The 25386-nt window shown below is 41.6% G+C and overlaps 1 protein-coding gene across 3 annotated transcripts; it reads left to right on the top strand.

Annotated features, from left to right (window-relative positions):
• The first annotated feature begins 1902 nt into the window (after positions 1-1902).
• LOC310953804 (uncharacterized protein) lies at positions 1903-23052 on the top strand. Of its 3 annotated transcripts, XM_083923011.1 has the most exons (7): positions 3135-3176; positions 3270-3368; positions 9230-9762; positions 9884-10030; positions 12233-13720; positions 22338-22413; positions 22734-23052. In XM_083923011.1, exons 3-6 carry the CDS (start codon positions 9268-9270, stop codon positions 22410-22412), a joined length of 2205 nt encoding a protein of 734 aa, XP_083779137.1. In that variant the 5' UTR covers positions 3135-3176; positions 3270-3368; positions 9230-9267; the 3' UTR covers position 22413; positions 22734-23052. The 3 variants fall into 3 exon arrangements, with proteins under 3 accessions (XP_083779138.1, XP_083779137.1, XP_083779136.1); XM_083923010.1 differs by lacking the exons at positions 3135-3176; positions 3270-3368 and adding an exon at positions 8715-8854; XM_083923012.1 differs by lacking the exons at positions 9230-9762; positions 9884-10030; positions 12233-13720; positions 22338-22413; positions 22734-23052 and adding exons at positions 1903-2042; positions 4643-6421 and having other exon boundaries at positions 2528-3176.
• The last annotated feature ends 2334 nt before the right edge of the window (positions 23053-25386 follow it).

Below are 25386 nucleotides of genomic sequence, written 5' to 3'. Positions count from 1 at the left end.
ATCACTGTAGTCCACAATTGGTAGTTAATTAGTTGATTGACTAATCTCTTAACTTAAAATAGTTACAGGAGCGGTATAATGAGGTGAGACCAAAATTGACTTTGTGTAAAACATGATCTATATGAAGTTTAAATGTGGGTTGAGAGTCAAGCCAAACACCTAGGTATTTAAAACTTTCAACTTTATGCAGAGGTGTTTTGTCAATGCAGTTAATTTCAAAAGAATCGGTCTTAGATTTCAACTTTTGCCTTATCCCAAATATCATAATATAGGAAGAAGCTTATTACACGATAAACATTTCTGCACATTGTAAAATCCGACTGAAGGGAGGCGTGTAATTGTGGTAAGTCAGGCTGGGATGTAAATATGACGGTGTCATCAGCATAAAGTTCAACCTGACATTTAACAAGACTTGATGGTAAATCATTAACAAAAATAGAAAAAGGGAGCGGGCCCAGAGTTGATCCCTGTGACAACCCTTTCTCGGACAGTAAAATCAGATTGAGATTGAGTATGTGAAGGTTTTTGTTGTTTTTTGCACGACTGTTCCTTATTATAGGTTTATAGTGGCCTATTCTACTGTCAGGAGTTCAGTGGTGTGATTTTGTAAATGTATAATTGTTAGTATTTCAAATGGTTTGTGTCACAAATGGTGTTGTTCTATGGTGTTTTGCCCTGTAACAGAAGTTAAAAAGAGTTAGTTGTGGGTTATTAATTGTTGTGTTAGAAGTTATAACAGTTAGTAAGAAAGGTATGCAGCTAATAAGGTTTCCCGCTCAATACAAGTTTACCTCAACCATAGCGCTCCTCGCAGTGAACAAGATTCTATATTTTGCTGCGTATTAAAGAGTTACAGCAAGTGTTTCAGCCTTGCACCGGTATGGTGGTTTATTAAAAAAATATATATCTTACAGGAAATTAAAACCGGTACCCAGCACTAGCTGCAGGTATTGGTAATGTGAGAGTCCGTCCACATTAAGCCTGTTAAATTTGTAAACATGTTTTTTCTCAGTTTCAGCCCCCTGTTAGGATTTTTCTTCTCCTACAATGAAGGTTTACCAAAACAGCTGGGTATAGTTTACGTGTGTAAACTGAGCTTTCCCAAAATGATAACATAATGCGCTGAGAAAATCAAGAAGACACATCTCTAATTTTCTCTGTGATCAGGTAACGCTTTATATTGAGGTCTGTATAATAAGTATTAGTTAATAGCTAATAGGGGCCTTATAAGTCCTTATAAGATGCTTATTAATTAATTAATTAATAATGTTAATGAGACAGCGTATGTTCTAATAGCATCATAAATAATAATTGTTAGCTTGTAATTTATTAGTAGTAACAGTGACTATGCTTTTTGCAGCTAGCAGATCTAAACTGAGAACAGTGCATGTTAGGTTTAATAAATGCTTTAATATGCACTTATTAACAGTTTTTTAAAGACATTTTACAATAGAAGATAACAATAACAAAATAAGACAACAATAACAACATAAGATAACAAAAGAGCATCAAAAGGTAAAATATAAAAATAGGTGTCCAAGGCGTGAAGTGCAAATGATAGAACATGATGTAATAGAGATATAATTGCACATAATAATGAACATAATATAGCCGGTGGTATTGAAGTTTAAATATATTGCACATGAAAAAGAATACTGAACATTATATTGACTAACAACATAAGACTGACAGTCAGAGTGAACTCACTTAGATTCAGTACACGCATATCTTTGGGCCATCTTTTAGTATGGGTGGGTTTAGGTCGTGTTGTCCACACTCCTGTCCAGCAGGGGGCACTCTGCACTCTAATGCGCTTTAAGATACCCTGCCAGGTTGTTCAGCCCCAGTCCAGCAGGGGGCAGTCATTCAAATACCCCTTAAAGTCTCGGGGCCAGTCATGGTGGTGCAGCCCACCGCGACGCGCCAGTTGGACAACGTCTTGGTTGCCGTTACAACTGTTAGCTCCCTTTAACTGTTTGACAGTTTAAATTGACAAGTCTGAGCAATTCCCCTTAAAGAAAGAGGAGCCGTCCAACGGAAAGGTAAGGTAATGCAATGCTACGCTACCTAACGCTATGTTGCTTATTGCTAATCGCTTAGCCAAAAACTGGCCTCTGCACTTCATCTTTAGGCCGAGGGGGTTGCTGCAAATCTTTCTTTTTTTAATCTGGAAAAAAGAAAAGACCCTTTGATGATGATGTATTGTGAGTTTATTATTTTCGTACTTATAAAAGCTAACTAACAAGACCTCTGCGCTGCTAGCGGAGAGCCTGCAGATCTAGCCAGCTAACGCAAGTTAGGTCTAAATGTTAACATTAGCCACATCAGAAGCTAACCACCACTAACCTCTCCATCAGAGCTGGATGTGCTGTGTTCGCTGTGTGTCTGGAGTCAATATCTTCAGCTGACGTTAGCACATTACCAGGTTTCACTCCTGCTCTCGATGTAGAAGCTAATATTTCTTAACCAGTGTGAGATAAATTATTCTAAAGCTCATGTTCTTTTGTTTATTTATGTTTTTCTGCAGACGTTGACGTCCTCTCCTTTGCTGGAGCTGCTGTGGGATGATGCACTCCAACCGGTCTGAGTACAGTCGCAGGCGGCCGAACTGTGACAGAAGCTCAAGGCATTGGGATGACTATGAGGACAAATGGGAGGAACCTCAAAGAGATAAACCCCAGGATCCCTATCAGAAATATGGTGGGGGTGGACATGGTAGCAGAGAGGGGACAAGCAGCAGTAGGGAGTACAGTGACTCACCTAAGGGACTGCACAGCAAGGACAAATTTAGTGTAGAGCAAAGACTCATTGAGTGGAGCAAAAAGGGCTCAGTGAGGGGACACGCGCCTTCACCTAAAAAGAAAAGGTTAACAGAGGATCATGAGGATGATTACAGATACAGGTGTGAGGATAAAAGAATCAGGCAATCACCAGACAGCTTTCCACGCGCAGATAAAACCAAGGATTTTAAACATACCCAATCGCAGGAAGATGATTTCAGATATAGGAAAACTCCTCAAGACTCCAGGCAAAGATATCGGCACGAGGAGTTCACCTCTAGGCAACAACATGAGGACTGCAGACAGTCGTCCTGGTATCATCAAGGTAGAGATGCTCGTGAGAGGAGCCGTGACGGTTCACAAGAGAGGACACGATCACAAGAACGATCTACGAAGGTTAGTCACAACAAATATTGAGTAAGCATCAGTGTAAAGTTTCTTTCCTTTCTTAAAATGTATTTAAATAAATCTTTCCTCCATATCAAACAGTGTTATGCAAAACTCAGAGAGAGGAATGATGCCCCTTCCACAGATCATGAGGATTACCGACAAAATAGAAGGTTTCTATTGAATGGATCTGGAGGAAAGGTGGGTTTATTAATATCATTGTTGTTGTTATTATTATTATTATTATTGTGATACTGTATCTGTGACAGTTGCGGGCAATTTGTTTGGGATACAAAGACTTTTTTTAAAGCCTGTTTTGCACATTTTGCTAATGGTTTATGATGAAGGAATTGCATGTAATACACCCGCACACACTACATTTCGCAGAGTACCACTGAATGTAAACATCACTTTTTGTGCACAAGAAAAGTCCCCAGGCAGTGCTTCTGTCCACCATTAGTTGTATTTCCATTCACATATTTCGATGCACATTTTGAAGTATAGCATGAGAAAAGCTGAATGGAAATGGCAAAATTCACTAAAACTTTGTCAACATTGCCCAAAAAGTTTTACTGTTTGCTCAAGGTGGTTTTGCTTTTGGTGAAAAAGTTGGATGCTTTTGACGAATGCACTCTTAACGTAGCAAGCATTAAAGTCACATGGCTGATCAGCTGTTTCCTGTTAGCGTCTTTTCAGATATTCCCATACCGCGTCTTCATCTCTGGACAGAATACATGGCCCATACTAGCTGACATGAAAGAACAATCCAAACTTGAAACAAATACCTAAAGATCTCCATTTTTCTATCCTATGTCCGTTAGATGGCAGAGGCTAGTTATTTTGTTTGCAGCAACCTGTACTTCTACTCAGCCTTGCATGGTCCGTCACACCAACTTTTTGTCGATAGAAAGGAATGTTATTCGTATTTTGTTTTTTTTGCGACATTTAAAAGGTTTGTGTAAAATTGCATTAAAACACTACTGTAGATGCACCCCGTGTAGGAACTGATTTAGTGCAGGGCTGTTACTGTGGTGTGCATGTGGTTTCAATCGTTGAACTTAGCATGGGGCTACAACCATAGTCTCTGCAGCACCATGACACAGAAGTAAAAATCCAGCTTGTGTGTCATCTACTATGCACATGTAATAAGGCCTAGTCATGCAAAAAAAACAAAGTGCGATATTGCGTGAAACTTAAAAAATACTGTGATACAAATGTTTGTCATTCCGCCTAGCAGTAAGTTAACTAATTAATCAAAGGCAAAGATCTGGCTTCCCCACATCAGCTTGAAAGGGAATCTGGGCCAATAAAAACTATGTAATAATATTCTTCTAAAAGACGTGTCTCTTTAATCAAATAAGAGAGGACCCCAATTCACTCCGAATAGTTCCGTATTCTAAAATGTATTTGTCAAACAAGGACTACAGATAGTAGTTCCATAAACTGTGGTTGCTTCTGTGTGTGTGTCCCATCAGTCTGTTGAGAGTGATGCTGCTTCTCTTGAGCCGAAGAAGTCAGCCGCGGGTTTCCAGCGTTTCCTTGATGTGCTCAACAAGGGTGTGAAAGTCTCCACGCTCAACAAGATCGTGAATCAGACCTCCGTAGAAGTGGCCAACAGACCGTGTTCTCCCACTTCTCACATGAACACTGATCATTTGTGGTCTCCCAGTTACACTGGGAGGCAACAGGGAAGCCACCAAAATACAAGCCACTGGAGTGAGAGCGAGGGATCCCAGAAACTGGCTCCTTCTAAGCCTCGTCACAGGCCCGTCAGCCCGAAGCGGCGCTCACTGTCTGTTGAAAAGTCTCTGCAAAGGGGTGATGGAGAACAGACGTACATCAGCTCCAACAGTAGATCCAGGTCTCCCTCAGTGGTGGAAAAGACAGTACTGTCGCCTGAAGACGAGCACAAGCACAGGCAAATGCTGGATGTTTTGGAGGCCATTGGCATGAATTTAGGATCCGAGGAACTGGGCCAAATGTCACACCGAATCCATGAGAGGTTATATGGAAAGAAGGAATGTGACAAAGGTCGCCCTCGTAAAGCAAGCAGAGAGAGGGACACGAGGCGAGCGTTTTCACCAAGACAGAAAAGTAGATCATCGTCGTCAAGCAGGTCAAGTTTTAGCGTGTTAAATCAGGAACAGGGGAAAAAAGACTTGTATAGTGCTCAGGGGGGTGAGACAGAAATTCACCAAGTACAGGTACGTAGCAGCAATAGTGCTTTACAGGAGAGTGAGAAGTGTGAAACCTACTCCCAGCAAAGTACCGCTGCGTGTCAAGCATACTCTCAGAATTCAACATACACATTACCAGAGCCATCTCCTGCACCTGTTATGCCGATGTACTCTCCAGTAAACTATTCACCGATGCCATACCCACCGCCGCCTCCCAACTTTCCCCACCTTGCACCTGGGCTTTTCGTGCCTCGGCTGCCTCCCTTCTTCCCTCAACCCCACGGCCCACCTTTCGGCATGTTTCCATCAGTACTCGCTCAAACGAGGCACCCTCTCCCACATTACAGTAATAACCCACCGTCTTTTAACCTGCCAGGCATGACCCCGATTCAGCCTCTGAACACAACACAAAAACCCAAAACACTGTCACGGCCCCGCTGCTTGCAGGTCATTGAAACCAAGCAACCTGGTTGAAGACAGTTGCATAGGGGTAAAGTCTGACCGACTGAGTTATGTAGTGTATTTTTTTGCCTCTAGAGAATGGTGAAATATGTTAATAAAATACACAGTTAGGCCCTCATGGAGTTCCATCACTTCAGAGAAAATGAACACTTAACAGTTGCAAACAACCTGTCCAGCAGCAACAAGATAAAAGGCAATAAACAACACAGACGATGAAATGATGAACGGACCACAAGTTGATTGACAAACTAAAATCAGTGGTGCTGGAGCGCTGAGCATTTTCCAGTCCGTTCATATATCTCATATCCGTTCATATTTCTTCACATGGTGTGAAGAAAGTACTGATTTCTGATTTTCTGATTTTGTTATATTCTACTTTTGTTTAAGCATCTTTTTATTTGATACGTTATTTCAGTCAAAATGCCATTTGTTCACAGAAGTCTTTTTGTAGGATACAAGCTTTTATCCTAATGATACAGCACCACAGTCCAGTGTTGAGGTTTTGGCCCACCAATGATGATGAAATGTGCTCTACTCATAACTTCTGATTGTCAGGTTGACAACATTTCTGTGTGTGTGTGTGTACATGCAAAAAAATGATTGTGTAAATATTTGGAGAGCCTAATATTAAAAAGTGATTCTAAGTAAATGGCTATGAACCTTTATTTTACCTACCATTTTGTTCTGGACTGTATTGGTAAGAGAAAAAACAATTTTCAGAAGAAGCTTAATTTGGATGAGACTGTCCTGCACAAAAGTCCAAATGCCATGAAACGATCCTCCTTGGAAGCTGCACAGTACAGAAGATTCGATCAGAATATGACAGCGTGGTTTAGAAAGTGGCTTGCACTCAGCGTGTTTCATTCATCCATTGCTATACCAAGCAGGTTAATCACACATTGCATATACAGTATTATCTACATTTGCAGTGTAGTTTCTATCGATATCATTCTTGGGAAAGTGGGCCTGGGATTTTTTCCATTTATCAAACACCTGTGGAGCTCAAATCCCCTCAAATTATACTCTACCAACCTTCAGAGTGTCTTCATGTATACGCTACCTCTGTAGGAAAAAGTGGACTTTACATTAGTAGTAATGATGTCTGACCTAACTGATTAATCTACAGGTTTCTTGGTCAGTCATTTAGACTGTAAAATGAATGATGCTAGTGAGAAGTTTTTTGACTAAGGACCAAATGTATTCAATGTACCAATTCTAACAAGTGAAGGTGTCATTTTAGATGCATAAACTGTTGCTGCTGTAGAGACAATGACCCACATTCACAGAACTTAAAGATTTGTTTTAATTAAAAACTATATATATATATATATATATATATATATATATATATATATATATATATATATATATATATATATATATATATATATATATATATATATATATATATATATATACACACACATATATATATACACATATATCCTATATATATATAGGATTTTTTTTTCAGTTCTGAATATGAAGACAGAAGTTTGTCCTTAAGAAGTACTTCATTAATCCCTCAATGAGGAAATTCAATTTTACTCTCTTGTTAATCATTACGGACACATTAGTTATGGCTTACTGGATATAGAGCACATCTCCGCTATCAGCAGTGGCGGATTAAGGTGGTCAGGGGCCCCTAGGCTACTGTTCGTTTGGGCCCCCAACATGATTAATCATGCTTTATCAGAAACGAACCCTGTTAGAACAGAAAAAGAGTCCACAACCTTGAAAAATCCGGTCAATTTAGGAATTTTCTTTAGTAGATCTTGGTCCTGTTGTCATTTCAGTCATGCTTTTCTTTTTCGAGCTCCGTTATCACTTTTCCTTTCTGACATTTTGCCGCTGTACTGTCTAGTAACGTATCATTTGACAACAAAACTGACCTTATGAATGCGGCCAAATGATTGGGTAAATGTAGCCCATATCTATCCAATCAGTCATCTCATCTCTCATCTCATCTTCAACCTCTTAGCCGGGGTCGGGTCGCGGGGGCAGCAGCTTTAGCAGGGGACCCCATTCTACCCTTTCCCGGGCCACATTAACCAGCTCTAACTGGGGGATCCTGAGGCGTTCCCAGGCCAGTGTGGAGATATAATCTCTCCACCTGGTCCTGGGTCTTCCCTGAGGCCTCTTCCCAGCTGGACATGCCTGGAACACCTCCCTAGGAAGGCGCCCAGGGGGCATCCTTACCAGATGCCCGAACCGCTGCGCCTTTGTGTTGAAAGGAGCAGCAGCTCTACTCCGAGTTCCTCACGGATGGCTGAACTTCTCACCCTATCTCTAAGGGAGACTCCAGCCACCCTCCTGAGAAAACACATTTCGGCCGTTTGTACCTGCGACCTCGTTCTTTCTATCCATCTACCCAATCAGTGACATTTTTAAATGTTTCCAAGGGCCCTAATAGGTGCCCCCCACCCCCACCCCACCCAGTGTAGTAAATAAAAAATAAACAAATATCCAGTGCCCCTGCACACCTTGGGCCCCTAGGGTTTAGCCTAGACCAGCCTGTGCATTCATCCACCTCTGCCTACAGCCCTCAGAAAACACTGTTGAATTCTTCTCTTCTGACACAGTGGTTACTGATTTTTCACAAAATAAAGGTTTTTGTTGAAGTGCCTTGGTTATTTAAAAAAACACATGCTAGTACAGCAGTGGTATAGCCACAGAGGATATTCTATCAAATTCTGAACGGTAAAAAATACCAATATTTCAAAATAAATCCAGTATTTTTAAAGTGTTGTCTAATTTCTATCTACTCCTCCATTATCACCGCGGCGTTGGTCCTCCGTCCAGCAGGTGGCGCTGTTACACTTTGTGGGAGGTGGCCTCTGGAGGAGGCTCGCCCCCTCGCTGCCGTAGTTCACACATATTTTGTTGTTCTTGTCTTTTGGCATCTCACCATTGAACAACTCCGGGATAAGCGGTAGAAGATGAATGAGCCATTGAACAACTCGCTTCGAGATAACAACCTTTAAAGTAACATTTTTTCCCGCGGTGGGACAGGAGAAGAGGTGTCGTCAGTTTGAGCCGCTGTACGAGGTAAAGCGTCTGTGTGCTGCCAGGCTAAGCTATCTCAAAACAGTTGTTAACGCTAACTTTAGTCCATTTCACTGTCTGTTCGGTCCTGAATTTGCTACATCTCTAATATTACGCTATGTCATTATGTCATAGAGGTTGGGTTATCAATGCTAGGCTCAGTCTCTTCTCTAAAGCAGTCTACATGTAAGCCAAGTTAAAGTCTTTGGCACGGAAAAAAATAAATGTGTTGACAGTCGCGAGTTCGGGGCCCGACCAAAAGGTAGTTGGTATATTCTTTTAAATAATGTTACTGTAGTGTCAGTGAAGGAACAGTCTGCATACAGGTCTGTTTCTAATAACGCACAGTATTATATCCACATTGTTTCTATTTTACAGAGAGCACTGCACCAGAGGGAAGGGGAGAAGGCTGAAGGATGAATCCACTCCAGTGGGATGCTATCCGGGCACACCAGAGAAACCTGGACCCAAGTCTACAGCGTTATGGTAATAACAGCACTGGAAATGTCCCAAGACCTATTGCGCGGGACACTTACGGCGTATACTCAAGACACACTGTTGATGAAGCACAAAACGGCATGATGGGAGTGAATGTGGGATGGAAGGAACCCACTCCTCCCTCACATAACCTTCACAGAAAGGACTCAGAAGTCGAGGATGGAAAGCCGCTTAAAAAGGACCAAGAAGATCCGGAGCTGTCAAGAAAGCGGAAAGAGCTCAGAGAGATAGAGGAGCGGATAATACTGAAGAAAGCTGCTATTGCTCTGAAAACAGTTGAGCCGCTTGTGATGAAGACAACACCGTCAGACTTTTCCTGTAATAAACAATCAGCTACATGCAAAGGTGCAAGTCTTAAAGACCGAGTGAATGTCGTTTTACAGCAGCGACATCCTGCCAGCTTCCTGTCAAAGGTGAGTAATAGATCACCATTCAGTTGTTTTAAATCACTACTTTACCTTGAGAATACAGTGCTATCAGCTTTAGGAGGCTTTCCGGGTAGCATACTGTATTGCCACCTATGTTTTTTTTCAGGTCCGATCACGTAATGAGAGAATGAAATCGACCATGCTGAGGAAAGATGGTCTGCTGCAGGACCACCACCCCCTGAAACTCAGAGTGAAGGCCCTAATGAAGCAGAGACGTAGTAATGCTTCATGTGTTCCTCCAGCAGGCAGAGAGGTTTGTAACGTTTTTTCCCCCAGATTGAAAATAGCTATCTCTTTTACATGATGTTTTATTAGCATTTAAATAAAACTTAAAAATATACAAATCTAAATTAAAGCGTAATTCTAGTGTAAAATCATCCCAGGATCTTTTTCGGCAAATTCAGTCAACAATTAAGCCTTTGAGCCAATTTTTTTACTACACTACAATCTTCAATCGTTGCTACAACACTAGCTAACGCTAATTAAATGGTGAATGGACTTATATAGCGCCGTTCAAGCCTTCTGACTATTCAAGGCGCTTTCACACTACTTGTCACATTCAGTTAACATTCAGTGTCTTGCCCAAGGACACTTTGACATGCAGACCGCAGGATGGAACCGCAAATTTCTCGAATGGAGCATGACCCGCTCTACCTCTGAGCCACAGCCGCCCCTAATTAGCCTGGGGCAGTACGGTGAAGGCAATAAAACATATTTTTTAACCACTAATACTGCTCATGATAACACCAAACCTCTGTAGTAGCATAAGAAGAGTCCCTACACATGAAACAAAGCACCAACCACGTAGTTAGTGAACCCCGAGTTTATTAAAAGAGTGTTTGAAAGATTTACCTACTGGCCCCGGTACCAGCTCCTCTCATAGTAAAGTCCATTCAAGTCGACTACCAAAGTCAATCCGAAAGGAAGGAGCCCATTAATGATTCGGTTGTCAGGGACTCTACCGGATTTTTCCATTGATCGCTCAGACACGAAAAAAATTGTCTCGATGGCTTATTTGATGACCGAATTTGCCAAAAAAAGTCCCTGGGATGATTTTACACTGGAAATACGCTTTACGGAAAGGCTCAAAATCACACATGAAATCAGTGTATTGTCTTAAAGTTGAATATCATTAAAAACCATGTTTATTTTTGTGACCATTTTTATTATTATTTATTGATTCATTATTTACACAATGGAGGGGAAGCGTCTTCACGACCAGAAAGAAGCAAAGGAAAAACAAAATAATTAGTGCATCCCTAATTATTAATATATTCATATAATACTAATATTATACATAATCTGCCGCCCTGGGCTAAAACCATGCACTGGCTGGGAGATGTGGTACCCTTGACAGGGGGTCATATGGTTAATATAAGGACAATAATACATAACCACTTGTCTTGGACATATTTGTCATCAAATGCTTTTTTTCCCCTGTAAAATGAACATTTTAACATAACACTGCTCAGTAAACAGTTGGGAACATGATCAGGCCGTTCCTGAAAAAGAGCCTTGCTCAGTTACACTCCCTCCTGAATAAATAAAGGTGAAAAACAAACTAAATCAAAACCATAGAAGATGGAAAAAAAGACATACAGAATAAATACAGAGCTCCGTGAACTTTTTTCACCTCTGTCTCAAAGTCTGTCTTTAAAGTAAATGCTGGCTGTCCCACTTATAAGGTGGCTTTTGGCTTTTCTACAATAAAAGTATTTCTTATAATTAGATGTGATGAGTGGCATAAATTAAACATTATGGAAATGATGAGATTCAATTAAATTAGCTCAACATTTCATTTAAAAAAAATGTTACATATCCATGCGTAACACATGCATTCATTTCATAAATCGACTGTTTTTTTTATTGTACACTGCGTGTGTGTGTAGACCACCTGTCTGGCGTGATCCAATTTCAGGAGGTTAAGTAATCTTAAATTAATTCATACTCTGGCACTGTGTGCGCACGTGTCAGTGTGTGTGACAGAGTGCTTGTGTACTTACCTTACATCTCCCAAAATGTATTTTTTAGCATCTTTGATCTTTTTTTTTCTTAAGTTAAAGCCCTCATATCATTTTCAAGATTTTGCTAAGAAAAATAACGGCTATTCAGTGTCATAATGAAAACTAATACTGTAGTCAAAATTTCTTTACGGACAGTGCAAGTTCATAAGTCCTCCTGTAAATGAAAAATTGCCTTGTTGATTTAAAGTGTGCTACAATAAGACGCTTGTTATTTCAGTTTCTATAAAATCCCGGTTTGATTGAAACTTAGAAAGGCAGTGAATTAAAACAGGCTTTCAGGAGTCGATGCTCCTTTCTGAGTGTTGTCTTTTGGTACTCCAAGCAAAGAAAATACCGAGTATGAAAAACATGTCTGGTTGCTATACCTTCTTGTTTTTATGAATTCATGTTTTAACAAAAAGCATTGTTTCTGCATGTTTGACCTCTCTCAGGTCCCTGATGTCACACCGCCTCCTCCCAGTCGGATCCTTGCTTCACCAGACAGCAGCATGAACAAGGGATTCGAGCGCTTCCTCAGCGTTCTCAACAAAGGCGTGGACATGGACTGGCTTAGCAGGATTGTCAATGATGACAGTGAGGATCTCCCTTTAGGTGAGGCGCTTCTGAAAATTCAGCCCCCTGCCGTGGAGAACAAACCAGAGCCACCCTTAAGGAGTGAGAGCCAACAATCGAACGGTGGAGCCTCACTGCTGGGCTGCAGACGTACCAGCAGTGGAGAGAGGAAGACTGACCCGCCCGGTCAGAGAGATCCAGAAGAGAGATCCCTTAGTGAGAGACTTTCCCTATCTGATGTCGAAGAGAAAAAGAATGGCAAAGGAGGTCACTGTATTTCTTCTGATAGTCGCTCCAAGTCTCCGTCAGCAATGAAGATGAGAGAGAGGGAAGAAGAAGAAGAAAAACCAAAGCTGGATGAGCAGAGTTTACAGCTCCAGAACATTCTTAAAACTCTAGGGTTGAGCCTGGAAGTGGAAGAGATGAGCAAATTAGCAGACCGGACTCAAGAGAGGCTGTATGGAAAAAAGCAAGAAGCCACAAGGGCTGACAGCAGAGGGGAGCAAGACAGCCAGCAGAGTGCCTCCCAAGGACAAGCCAGCGACTCCTCTTCCTCGTCAAGGTTGACTAGCCCCTCTCGCCATCAGCACCCCCACAGCAAAGACTTGGAACAAAGTTTTGAATGCAGTCGCTCGACAGACACAAACAGAGATGGACTGACACGGCAAGACGATAACCAGGACATCAAAGAAGTACAGAGGTACGAGGATAAAGACGTAAAATACACCCAAAAAATATCAACTTATCATCATCCATATCCACAGGACCAAATGCATCCCCATCCCAACCCTGCAGATATTTCTGCATTTCCAGATTACAGTTTACAGTCCCAGAACTCCGAGTACACTGCCCACCACAGTGACACTTACGGCGCTGCTACAGGTTCTTACTGGACACCTAATCAGGGTGCCATTCCTCCCTCCCTTTATCCCAGGTATCCAAACACCAACCCTCACTTTCCTGGTCCTGTAGCGCCACATACCTGGACTTACCCTTCTGCCAGCTCTCTTCAAGACATAAACTTAATTGCGAATAGAGACCCGTCTAAGAGTGAAGGCAAAATTGGAACTGTTCCAGGCCCTCGCTGCCTGCAGGCCATCAAACTTGAGCCAAAAAAAGGCTACGATAAGACAATGATGCCAAAAAGCAGGAGTTACTGGGCAGCGAAACATGAGAAATGGAAACAAATCCAACGGGCAGCAAAACGGAAGGAAATTTTGAAGAAGGTGGAGGAGCCACTGTCTGTGAAGGAAGCACAGTCCGAAGACAAGGAAGATGTCTCCAAAGACGTCTCAAAAGATAAGGAGTCAGAAGAGGCAAAACAGCCGCCAACAGAGATGGAAATAAAGGCGAACCTGAGGAAAACGGTTGGTGGTGTGTTTTTTCTAATCAGTTTCCTGATCCATCTCCTTTTAGGAGATTTGGTGATGGAAATTTTGTTCCTGTTTGTTTGTTCGTTTGTGAGCAGGACATAACAATGACAGATTTCAATTCGATTTACTGAAAAGTACAGCTAAGCTCATGAGTGATGTGGGGACTTGAACCGGCGACCCGGACTAGGCTACTGCCGCCCCAAATCATATCAAGTTGCGCGTCTCCAAGATTCTAGAGTCCTTCATCCATTCACTGTCGTGTCATGTTGAATGCCCCCACAGTGATGTGTAATTGCGACTTTATGACAATTAATAAAATCCGAAGCAGCGGTGGCAATAATTTTGCAGTGGTGGGCGTATGTGAGAAAGATGTTCATTGATTACCATGGATCATGGCCTGGGTGGGATACAGAACAAACTCCATGCAGCCTTTGCAGCACTTTCAACCAAGGTTGGTCACAATACCAGAATACTTAACTTCAAAACAATACTAGTATAAAATACAGGGCTGCCCCTGACTAAGGATTTTCTTAGTCGAACAGTAGTCGTCATTTAGGTCCATTAGTGGACGAATGATTCCATGTAAGGCCTAAATGTTCATTTACAAGTGTACGTCACACTGACACATGTTAATTACACTGTCAGCATGCCATCGCTCATTGACACGGCACTATTGAGTATCTACTGTTAGTTTAGGCTGCTGTTAATGAAAAATACACACTCACTCAATAATGGCAAAAACGGGACCACTAGTGACACATTTAACAGAAACCCTTGTCCCAATGAGAAATGAATGTGTTAAACAACCAGCATGGGGAAAATATAACATCTTGTTGATTTTCAAAACAATATTACATCTTATTAACTTTTAACACAAACACCAGCTAACAATAAAAGCAATAGTCTAACTTATTATTCTGAATTTGTCTGAAGAAAGCAAGGAGACTGGGGGAACATTTATTCAAATGACAACACAGCTCAATTTAACTTGCTTAATGTAACACCAACACAATAACAAACATATGATAAATAAAAAAGCAGCCTGTAAAACTACATTGACAAATACATTTCTTTCATTTAAAAATATAAACAATATAAACAAACGTAAATCGGCACACGGCAAATATAATCACTTTTTTTTTTTGATCAAATTTTTATTTGGATTTTTGTTATAACAGAATTACGAATCACGTAAAATAGGGGGAAAAAAGGGAGGGGCAGGGGAGACAAGACTCGACAAACATGACACACACAACAGACAAACATAAAGATAAAACACAAGACAAAAACTAAAAATGTAACAAAAAAGGCTCTAGTGTCCCATCAAGTCTTTGATAGAGTCTGCTAGGTTACGTCAAAAGTCCAAAGTCTTTTCTGAAGCTCCATTGACTCTAGCTGTGGATAGTTCCATGAATATAACGTCCAAAAACGTGAGGCTCCAATGCCGCATTGAGAGGTCATGGGGTGGCTTCCACCGTGTAGCTACCATCTTCTTGGCACAGTTAGACCAGCATAGATTCCCCTCTGAGTTACTCCAGCAACACCGAGAGGCGACAAGTCATTCAAAATCAAAACACCCATGTGAACAGGCACATTGACAGTGAACAAACGAGACAGACAAGATGCAACATCACTCCAAAACTGAGAGACAGGGCCACAGGCCCAGAACATGTGGAGAAAGGTGCCGTGGGATTGAGTTGGGCAAAACGTGCATAGAGGGTTATTGACTATTTTCATGTGGTGCATCCTTACAGGGGTCAGATAGGTTCTATGGATGAAGTTATAATGAATGTGTTGGTGATCAGGATTACGCGACACCTCCGAGATGCTGGACCAAACATCGTCCCAATCAAATTCTTCGCTTAGATCAGGACAGTCCCGCAACCAGACCCTTTCTATAGGAAGGCCAATATGTTTGGGTATGACCAAGAAGTGGTAAAGCCTAGATACCATACCTTTTGATGATGACTGACTAGTAAACAGTTTACGGATAGGATGAGTAGGCAAGGAACTTTGCCAGGGGACACCATATGCTTTGAGCGCAGATCTTAATTGTAAATAGAAAAAAAAGGTAGAACGTGGCAGATTGAATGTATTTTGTAAGTCAGAGAATGGTAACAAGCCAGAGTCACTGAATATATCTTTTAAATAATGAACCCCTCGTTGTTCCCAATGCGTGCTGTTATAGGACTCCCACCTATCAGTAACGACTTATTGTGAAATACAGGGGAATGTGAGTGCGGTTACAGTTTATGCGAGAAAACTTTTCTACTACCCGCCAGGTCCTGATGAGATAAGAGATGATGGGCCCAAATCTTAGTTGGCACTGCTTATTAGAAATATTAGAAAAGAGAACATCCTGTAATGGCCATGGTTTCGTCATAGCGCGTTCTAAAGTAAGCCAAGAAGCAGGCATGTCTGGATTAAGCCAAGTAAGGAAAGGTCTTAAAACAAAGGACCAAAAATACAGTTTAAAATCAGGAACAGCTAAACCACCATTTTCCTTTTCCATCTGAAGAGTGGCCAGTTTAAGTCTCGGCCGTTTGCCTTTCCAGATGAATTTAGAAACGGCTGAATGTAATTTAGTCCAGTAGTCAATAGGAGGCGATAGAGGAAGCATGGAGCTGACAAAATTGATCCTGGGCAGGATGTTCATTTTAACAATTGAGGCACGGGCTTGGATAGACATAGGGAGAAGCACCCATTTTTCCATATCCTTCAAAACGTTATTTTGGGCTACTAAGTAATTGTGTTTAACAATTTTATTTAGGCAGGGGAAAATCTCAACACCAAGGTATTTAAATTGCTTGACGATCGGAATGCAAGAAGAAATGTTGGAGTTGCAGGCGGCCTCATTCAAATGGAGGAGTGCAGATTTAGACCAATTGATTTTAAATCCTGACATTTTGCCATAATTCTCACAAATAGACAGAAGATGGGGGATGGATTGAGATGGATTTTCTAGATAGACCATGATATCATCTGCAAATAAAGAGAGATGATGACGTGTGTCATGCAGTGTTATAGGAGATACCAACTGGGACAGACGAACAGCTTGGGCAAGGGGTTCTAACGAGAGAACAAACAGTGCGGGGCTCAGAGGACAGCCCTGTCGTGAGGATCTAGAGACAGGAAACAGAGAAGAAAATGTACGCCCGGTTAAGACGCGTGCCGATGGATTAGAGTACATAACTTTAATCATCCCAATGAAAGATCGGCCAAAGCCCATCACCTCCAGCACAGACCATAGAAAGGGCCATTCCAATCTGTCGAACGCCTTCATGGCATCCAAAGATAGGAGTGACATTGGCGTATCGCATGACTCTGCAGCATCAATGATGTGCAGAAGACGTCTAACATTGTCTGCAGCCATTCTTGTTTTTATGAATCCAGTTTGGTCATGGTCGACTAAATTGGGCATGAAAGGCTCTAGGCGTTGGGCTAAAAGCTTGGCAAAAATTTTAAGGTCAGAGTTCAAGAGGCTTAACGGCCTATAACTAGAGCAATCAGAAGGATCTTTATCTTTTTTCAGGAGCAATGAGATCAAGGCAGTGTTAACATCCCTTGAGAGTTCTCCTTTATCAAGAGAGAACAGAATCATGTCAAGTAGGTAAGGCCCCAGTTGTTCCCAAAACGTTACATAGAACTCAGGGGGGATCCCGTCCAAACCCGGGGATTTCCCTTTCTGCATACTCTGTACTGCCTCCCTCAGGTCATCTAGCGTGATTGGTTTGTCTAAGGCGGCCGAATCTTCTGCTGTGAGCCGGGGCAAGTTAAGGTTTTCTAACCATGAAACACACTGGGCTCTGTCTAGAGTGACGTCAGATTCATATAAGTTGGTATAAAAACTCTGAAAGGTAGCATTGACTTCGACAGGGTCAGTCTTGATGACGCCATCCTCAGATTTAATCATAGGTATATCTGCAAAGTGATCATTGGCCCTGATTCTCATGGCAAGTAGATGACTAGGTCTAGCGCCTTGAAAATAGTAGCGTTGCCTTGTCCTGTGAATTAGAAATTCTGACTTCTGTTTTAGAATGTTATTAATTTCCTTTTTGACTAAAGACCGTTTAAGGTCTGTTTGATCTGTGAAATTTGTTTGTAGTAGGGAGTCTAACCTGGAGAGCTCAGTCTCAAGATTTTTAAGATGAAGAGACTTAGCTTTATGTTTGCTAGAACAGTATAGAATAGCATTGCTCCTAATGAAGCCTTTTAATGCATCCCACAAAATCCTGGGATCCTCCACTGACCCAACATTGAAGCTTGTAAACATATCAAGTTCAGTAATAAACTGAGAAATATAAGTTTCATCTTTCAATAATGAAGTGTTGAAACGCCATCTAACAGCACGTTGGGATAGATTCCCAAGGGTAGTAGAAGATAGAACGCCTTTATGATCAGAAAGTGCAATACAAAGTAGCTCTGATTTTTCTATAGTGTTGAAAAGATGGGGAGACACAAAGAGGAAATCAATTCTAGAGAAAGATTTATGCCTACCAGAATAAAAAGAAAAGTCCTTGTGAGTGGGGTTCATTACACGCCAGATGTCTATAAGCCCTAAATTATTGGCCCAAAACCTCAAAGCATTTGTGGCCTGCGCCTGATCCCCTGTTGCCCTCGCACCCGACCTGTCTACCAAGGGGTCCCACACAGCATTAAAATCTGCACCTACCATGAAGTAGCAATCTTCCTGTTCTAACATTTGATGTGTGAGTGTATTGTAAAGTATTTTGTCATAGTTATTGGGGGCATAAGCTGATATCAGAGCAATTTTCCTATTAGAAAATTCCACAGTAGAAATCACAATTCTGCCTGAATTATCCGACCATGTCGACAATATTTTAAGTGAGAGATTTCGTTTAACAACAATAGCCACACCTTTTGTTTTTGTATTGGCAGAAGATGATGCAATTGTGTGGTAAAATCTATTAGCCAGGCGGCTGTTGTCAGCCTGAAGTAAATGTGTCTCCTGTAGGAAAGCAATGTCAACATTTTTCCTTTTCAGTAATCCTAGAGTGCTAGTCCTTTTATGAGGGGCATTTAAACCACCACAATTCCAGACTAACGTTGTCAGTTCACCCATTGTCAAAAAAGAGACGTATTAGCGGAGAGTGCGCACAAATAGACGCGTCAACGCCGCCTTTTACATCATCAGAACAGTTCAGAAGAGCATTGTGATTTGACGTTACACGGAACATGTAGAGCGCGAACATACAAAAATAGACGAGACGGAGATACACGGGGGAGTAATACACGTAAGGGGAAAACATATAAAGCCAAACGGCAAACACTGAAAGTAGGTCTGTGACCAGCAATGGAAACGGGCAGCGAGAGAGGAACCGGCCCAACTTACAATATGAAGGTAAAATATTCCAGCTAAATACCTGGTTACAATGCTCTAAGAGTATTCAGAGTAAGGACATGCTAGAGCATGCACTGCTACGGCTCAACACAGCCCAGAGTGTAGCCTACTCAGCATCATTTAACGGCAAGGGGGAAATGGGCAAATCATGGGCTGTTGCAACGGTTTTGAACATTAAGCATCAAAAGGGTAATATGAACATTCAAGTTATGAAATGAATACCCTTATAAGAAACCTGAGCATATCATGTCCTTGGGTCGACATGTCAATCATCATCCTGTACGTTACCAGCCGCATCCGAAGCATCCTCTTCAGAGGCGGGCGCCCTCTCCTCCAAAAGGAGAGGGGAGGGAGCCCGACGTTTACGCACAAAGTCCTCAGCCTGTCTTGCAGATGTAAACGAACTGAAACGGCCGCCCTCTTTGATCTTCAGTATCGCAGGGTAGAGGAGGAAAAACTCCAGACCTTTGTTGCGAGCCGAATCCATGGCATTACGGAAGGCTTGGCGACGCTTCACCGTGTAGTTACTGTAGTCGGCGGTGAATCGTAAAACTCGCTCCCCAACCTTCAGCTCCACTCCACGCGCTGCCCGTAGGATAGCCTGCCTCGATGTAAAACGAAGTACGTTGAAGATCAGGGTTCTTGGGGCGGTATCTGACTTCTTTGTAGCGTTTCTGTATATTCGGTGGGCTCTCATGATCTCGATGCCACCGTCTGCCAGCTTAGGGAACCATGTCTTGAGGGAGTGCGTCAGGTATTGGACTGCATTCGATCCTTCCAGCCCCTCTGCTAATCCAATGATTCGGATATTGCATCTCCGATTTCTGTCCTCCATTTCTGCCATTTTTTCCTCCAAGTCTCGCAGAGATCGGGCTTGTTCATCCAGGGTCTCAGAATTACTTTGCGCAGTGACTTTGAGAGTGTCGACTTCAGATCTAACGTCATTGAGGTTAGCGGTTAGCGTTGCTAGTTGCTGGTGGATAGCAGTTAGCTTTCGCTCGTTGTGTTCCCCCACATGTTGAATCTGAGCGAGGCGAGGCTCCAATTTTGCCAACAAAGCCTCCGCAATAGCGTCCACATCTTGACCCTTGGTCTTGGATTTTTGAGACATGTCACTTTCAAAGAGTTTATACAATTCGCAGTAAAGTTATAATATGATATTTCCCAGGTAAAGCTAGTAAATGAATAAGTTGAGCCGGGAGCTGAAACTTCAAGCTGCCATCTCTGTCCAGGCGATCACGTGACTCTCGGCAAATATAATCACTTGAGAAAAAGAAATGAACAGGCCAACATATGCACGGCAGCTGCCTTGTCGTATTTTCTTGAACTAAACTCAGAACTTTTTCTGTGGTCAGAAGCCCAAAGCAAATGAAAATACGTTTATTAACAGCTAACAGTAACGTACCTGACTCACTCAGTTTTTCTTCTCATTATGAGAAGTGAGCTCCTTGACCAATGAAATCTGGTCCAACCAATGACCTTTCCGGTCCATACTGGTCTAGGGATCGACCAATTTGGATTTTTTAGGGCCGATGCTGATACCAATTTTGTTTTTTCATCAGCCTTAGCCGATGACCGATACGGACTGCCGATTTTCTAGAGCTTATTATGTGGAGCTGATACTTCTTTTGCTCCCTCAATTTACATCACAAAAATGACACAATGATGATAAAAAATGAGCTTCGATTTTTTAAAAAAGGAACATTAATTGGACTTAAAAAAGGCGTCTCCATCAACACGGAGCTGCCCGTGGACTCCTGTCTGTAAATAATGACGGGGAAAAACTACCAGTGAACGCAGCAGCACGCATCAGCCGATACGATACACCTAAAAAAACGCAAATATAGGCCGATAATGGGGCGGCAGTAGCTCAGTCCATAGGTGACTTGGCTGGGAACCGGAGTCGCTGGTTCGAGTCCCTGTGTGGACCATGAATGGAGCATGGACTGGTGACTGGAGAGGTGCCAGTTCATCTCATGGGCACTGCCGAGGTGCTGTTGAGCAAGGCGCCGAACCCCCAACTGCTCGGGTCGCTGGTCACTGGCAGCCCCCTCGCTCCAACATCTCTCCATTGGTTGCATGTATATAGGTCCTGTTTGTGCATGTGTGTGTATTTCGGGCCTGTGTGTGTGTAACATGAATAACAATAATATAGTGAAAAACGAATTTCCCCGTTGCGGGACTAATAAAGGAATTCTTCTGCTTCTAATATCTATCTATCCCTATTCTGGTCGACGATAAGGGGGCAGCCCTAATAAAATACGATACTTGATACCACAGCAAAAAGAAAAAAGTCCATGGCAAACAAAATAGGATAATTTTTCCCATTCAAAAAAACTGAATGATCTGAACACAGTGCTGATACAGAAAAGGTGAACACACACCAACACACGGTTGATTTTCTTCCCTAATGTTTCATCCGTGCAGCCTTGGGTTGAAAATGTGATCGTAGATCTGCTTTTTTTAGTTAGGACTACGATACTTTAATATCCAATGTGAATTCGGTACCGTTTTGAAACGTGGTGTTGAAAAGTATCGATACTTCAATATTTTTGACACCCTTCTGATTTGGATCTTTCACAGCCAACAATTGGAATAACTTCTGAAACAATAAATTGAGGGTCTCAGATAATGAACAGATTCTTTCATTTCCTCACCACACGGCGACAGAAAACAGCTGCTTTCACTCAAATAGTGGCTTTATTCATTTAATCTCTCATTCATTCAAATGTTTAAGATTTCCAATGAGTGTTTTAAGAGATATTTCCACAATATTACAGTCGCATACAGAAATAGCTCACATTAGGGTACATGAGTTACCTGCAGGCGGAGAGTGGGACAGTGGAAAAGAGGACACATGTTTCTAATGGGGACGGGTTAACTGCATACAAAACAAAGTGCTAATATAAGCATGGGTGTTTCAATTTGCAGGTGTCAGAAATCTACCACACATGACCCCATATTATAACAGGGACATCCCAGTCCTTATAACTGAAAGTCAGTGTACAGAAGGAAGCCGAGGACGTTTGATAAATAAGGGCCCAGGAATCTTTAGGACTTCTCATCACTTAAAGACAGACACTTCTCCAGTATGATCTCATGGAGTACTGCAACTATGTATTAACGTTTTTTGTACGCATTCATACCATAATTATATATCATCACGTGTTTTCAGGAGTTTGCTGACCCCGCTGAAGATAAAATTGTCACGATAATTGTGTTCAACGTGTTCTATTCTTTTATTTCAAGCTTGAAGCATTTAACCAGATGGTGAAGCAAAAGGTCACACAGCCCTCCTTCTCCCCAGCCTCTCTGACTGATTAAAGTAAGTAAACTAAGAGAACACTCGTGTTTGACAGTGATGTAAATATTCCAGCTTTGGACTCAAATGAAATGTTAGCTAATTTACCAGCACCCATAAATGTTTACTTATACTATTCTTTCATTTTAGGGCTAAAGCAAATTCCAACCAATAAATCATCACAGAATATCATTCTCTTCTTTACTAAAACCACATTATGATAAAACAGAATTAAATGTTTATAAATAATTGGGTGAAATGGGATTAATCTTTGTGAACTGCATGATGATTTGAAATAGAAATGTGTGTAATTCTGAGTAACTGTTCTTCTGTCCCTTCTTCAGCAGCTCTGTGGAGCGTCAGGACCGTCTGATCACGTGAGCCTGCTGTGAGCCCTGACAGCTGACCATGTGACCTCATGTTCCCTGGTCATTATTCACACATGCCGTTAATGGTGGAACTGGGCCATTTAGTGTTTTAGTTGGAATTTCAGATTTGCACTGGATAATCGTCGAACTCAAACGAGTTAAATTACACCTTCCTCACAAGAATATTTTTGTGCCATTAAAGGCCGGTTTGTTAAGAAATGTTACCTTTTGTAGCTCTACGTTTCTGTGAATATCACTACTTTGTTTCTATTGGTGCTGTATCTGTTTGATTAAACACTGCGCGGCATCTTATTTCTGGTGTTGAAACATGACTGTGTTTTCCGCGTGCCCCTCCTCGTGAACGTGACATCTCAGGAACGCCGTGATGGAATTTCTTCAAATGTGGCACAAACGTCCACTTGCACTCAAGGATGAAGGGATTAAACTCTGAGAGTCATAGATCAATGTGACCTCCCAGTGTATGTTTTTATGCCTCCACGATAGCTGCTGCCAGAGGCATTATGGTTTCAGGTCGTCTGTCCCATTCTTGTGGACACTATCTTAGGAAACCCTGGAGGAGTTTAGGATGAATTCATGGATCAGATTTTGGTGGTCAGAGGTCACCGTGGCCTCACAAAACACATTTTTTGGCCATAACTCAAAAAATTCTGCACTATTTCTGACAGCATGTCACACAAATGTGTAAATGATGATGCTTTATATCCAAAAGTTAAACTTCACTGTGACGGCATAATGTTTCTGTCCATTATTCAACGCCATAACTGAGAAAAGAAGGGGAGACATTTGGGCAGATACTGAACTGTTGACACTACTCTTGAAACTGTGCTGATTGTTTAGATCTTCTGTGCTGCTGAGTTGAAAATGTGTTTGAAGCAACCACAGTTCAGAAATTGTAGCTTATTTGCAGCAACATCCATATTCTTTATTTGTTACTGTCACGGCTGAAACCTGCATGTGAACACATACAAGGACTTTTTTTTGTTTCTCTCAATTAACTCGCTCATAAACGAACAGCAGAACCAGACAACAAACTTAACCAAAGTCAAGTCAGTTTTATTTATACAGTCCAATACCACAAACCTAAAAAGTGCCTCAAAGGGCTTCGCAATCTGTACAGCAAATGACGTCTATCCTCAGACCCTTGAGTCGGAGGTGGAACTACTCCCAGGATCTTGTACTTCATCCTTCTCTTTGCGACGCACTTCCGGTCTGCCACAGCTCATCGTAGAGAGGGGGAGAAGGGTTAAACAAGATGGTTGGAGTTTGTCCCTCGTCCTCTGTGGCACTGCCTCCACTCTGTCCACCTCCACCCTGACCTGATCACTTAGCTGGCCTTCCTTAACGGCTTGTTGAGACCGCTGACCTTCAAGGATGTAAACCTCAACATAACTGACTGACGGAGGCACACAACCATGAGGAGGTCATTCTCATTTAATCATGAAAATGGTCACATCCAGGTATTATGCACAAACACTCAGTTTTTAGCATAGTCATGAATGTTTGACAAAATCTATCTTGCGTTGTCAGTTATTACTGTACATTTTACAGTAGTCGACCATTAGAGGAATAACCGAATGCCTTTTGTTTTGATCTAGTGCGACAAACAAGTCCAATTTTACAGTCCATTGTGAGTCTGATTATATTATAGGATTCAGTGCTAAATGGGTGGAGTACTCTCAGTTCTGACCAGGTTAACCCTGTAAACATTAGGTCTTTAACACATGTTAAGGATGAGCTGAAAGTAGTAATATTTTAGCTTCCACCATTAGCAGAACAGGTTGGATTGTGCTAGCATTATGTATTAGCCTTGTATTTTAGTTAGTTAAAGTTTAGGCGCCTTGGAGATCAATGATCCATGTCTGCTGACAGCATGGTTCCACCAGATACTTGAAAATGTCAAAGTATAAAATACAGTCCAATACAAAGACATGATTGTTGTGTCTCTGCTTGTGTCAAATTCAACCTGTTTTTGTTGTAAGAGGCAGGCAAAGGACAGGTAAAACATGCAGAGCCTGACAATTTCAGGTTCAACTCTTGCTACATTGAAGAGTTGAACCTGAAATGTCCTAATTGTAAATTGGTCAGTGTACAGTAGTTGAGTCCATTATAAACCCTTTGGGATTCCTTTTTCTCCCTTTTAGAGTTGTTCATCTACATGTTGGTAGCAATTCAATGCCCCTTACAACCAACAGCTGCTATACAAATAATGTGTTGGAACATTTTGAACTGTAGAACGTAAATTGAATTGACCTCCGTGTCCACTGGTGGGAATCATGGCGTAGTCTGTCATTTGTTATTCATTCCAATTTTATTTTGCAGCCTAAGGTATTATTAGATTGTTTTTAAACTGATATCTGTATCAAGTACTATTAAAGCTGCAGTTTATAAAAAGCAAAAAACAAAATGCCAGAATTTGAAGCAGAGTGAGACCTCTTCCTGTAGCTAATGATGTAACTAATAGGAACGCTCTCTCTCTCTCTCTGAAATGATTGGCCTATTGGTCTATTTTTCTCTCAGAACACTTCTCTCAGATTATTATTGATTTAATGCAAAAAATAGACTGCCCACCCCAGGTTTAAGCAGAGTGGCTCACTGATCTGAAGACTTA

Source organism: Echiichthys vipera (assembly GCF_963691815.1).
Source record: "Echiichthys vipera genome assembly, chromosome: 2".
NCBI classification, from domain to species: Eukaryota; Metazoa; Chordata; class Actinopteri; order Perciformes; family Trachinidae; genus Echiichthys; species Echiichthys vipera.
The sequence above is the reverse complement of the archived record's forward strand: the minus strand, read 5'-3'. Positions and strand labels throughout refer to the sequence as shown.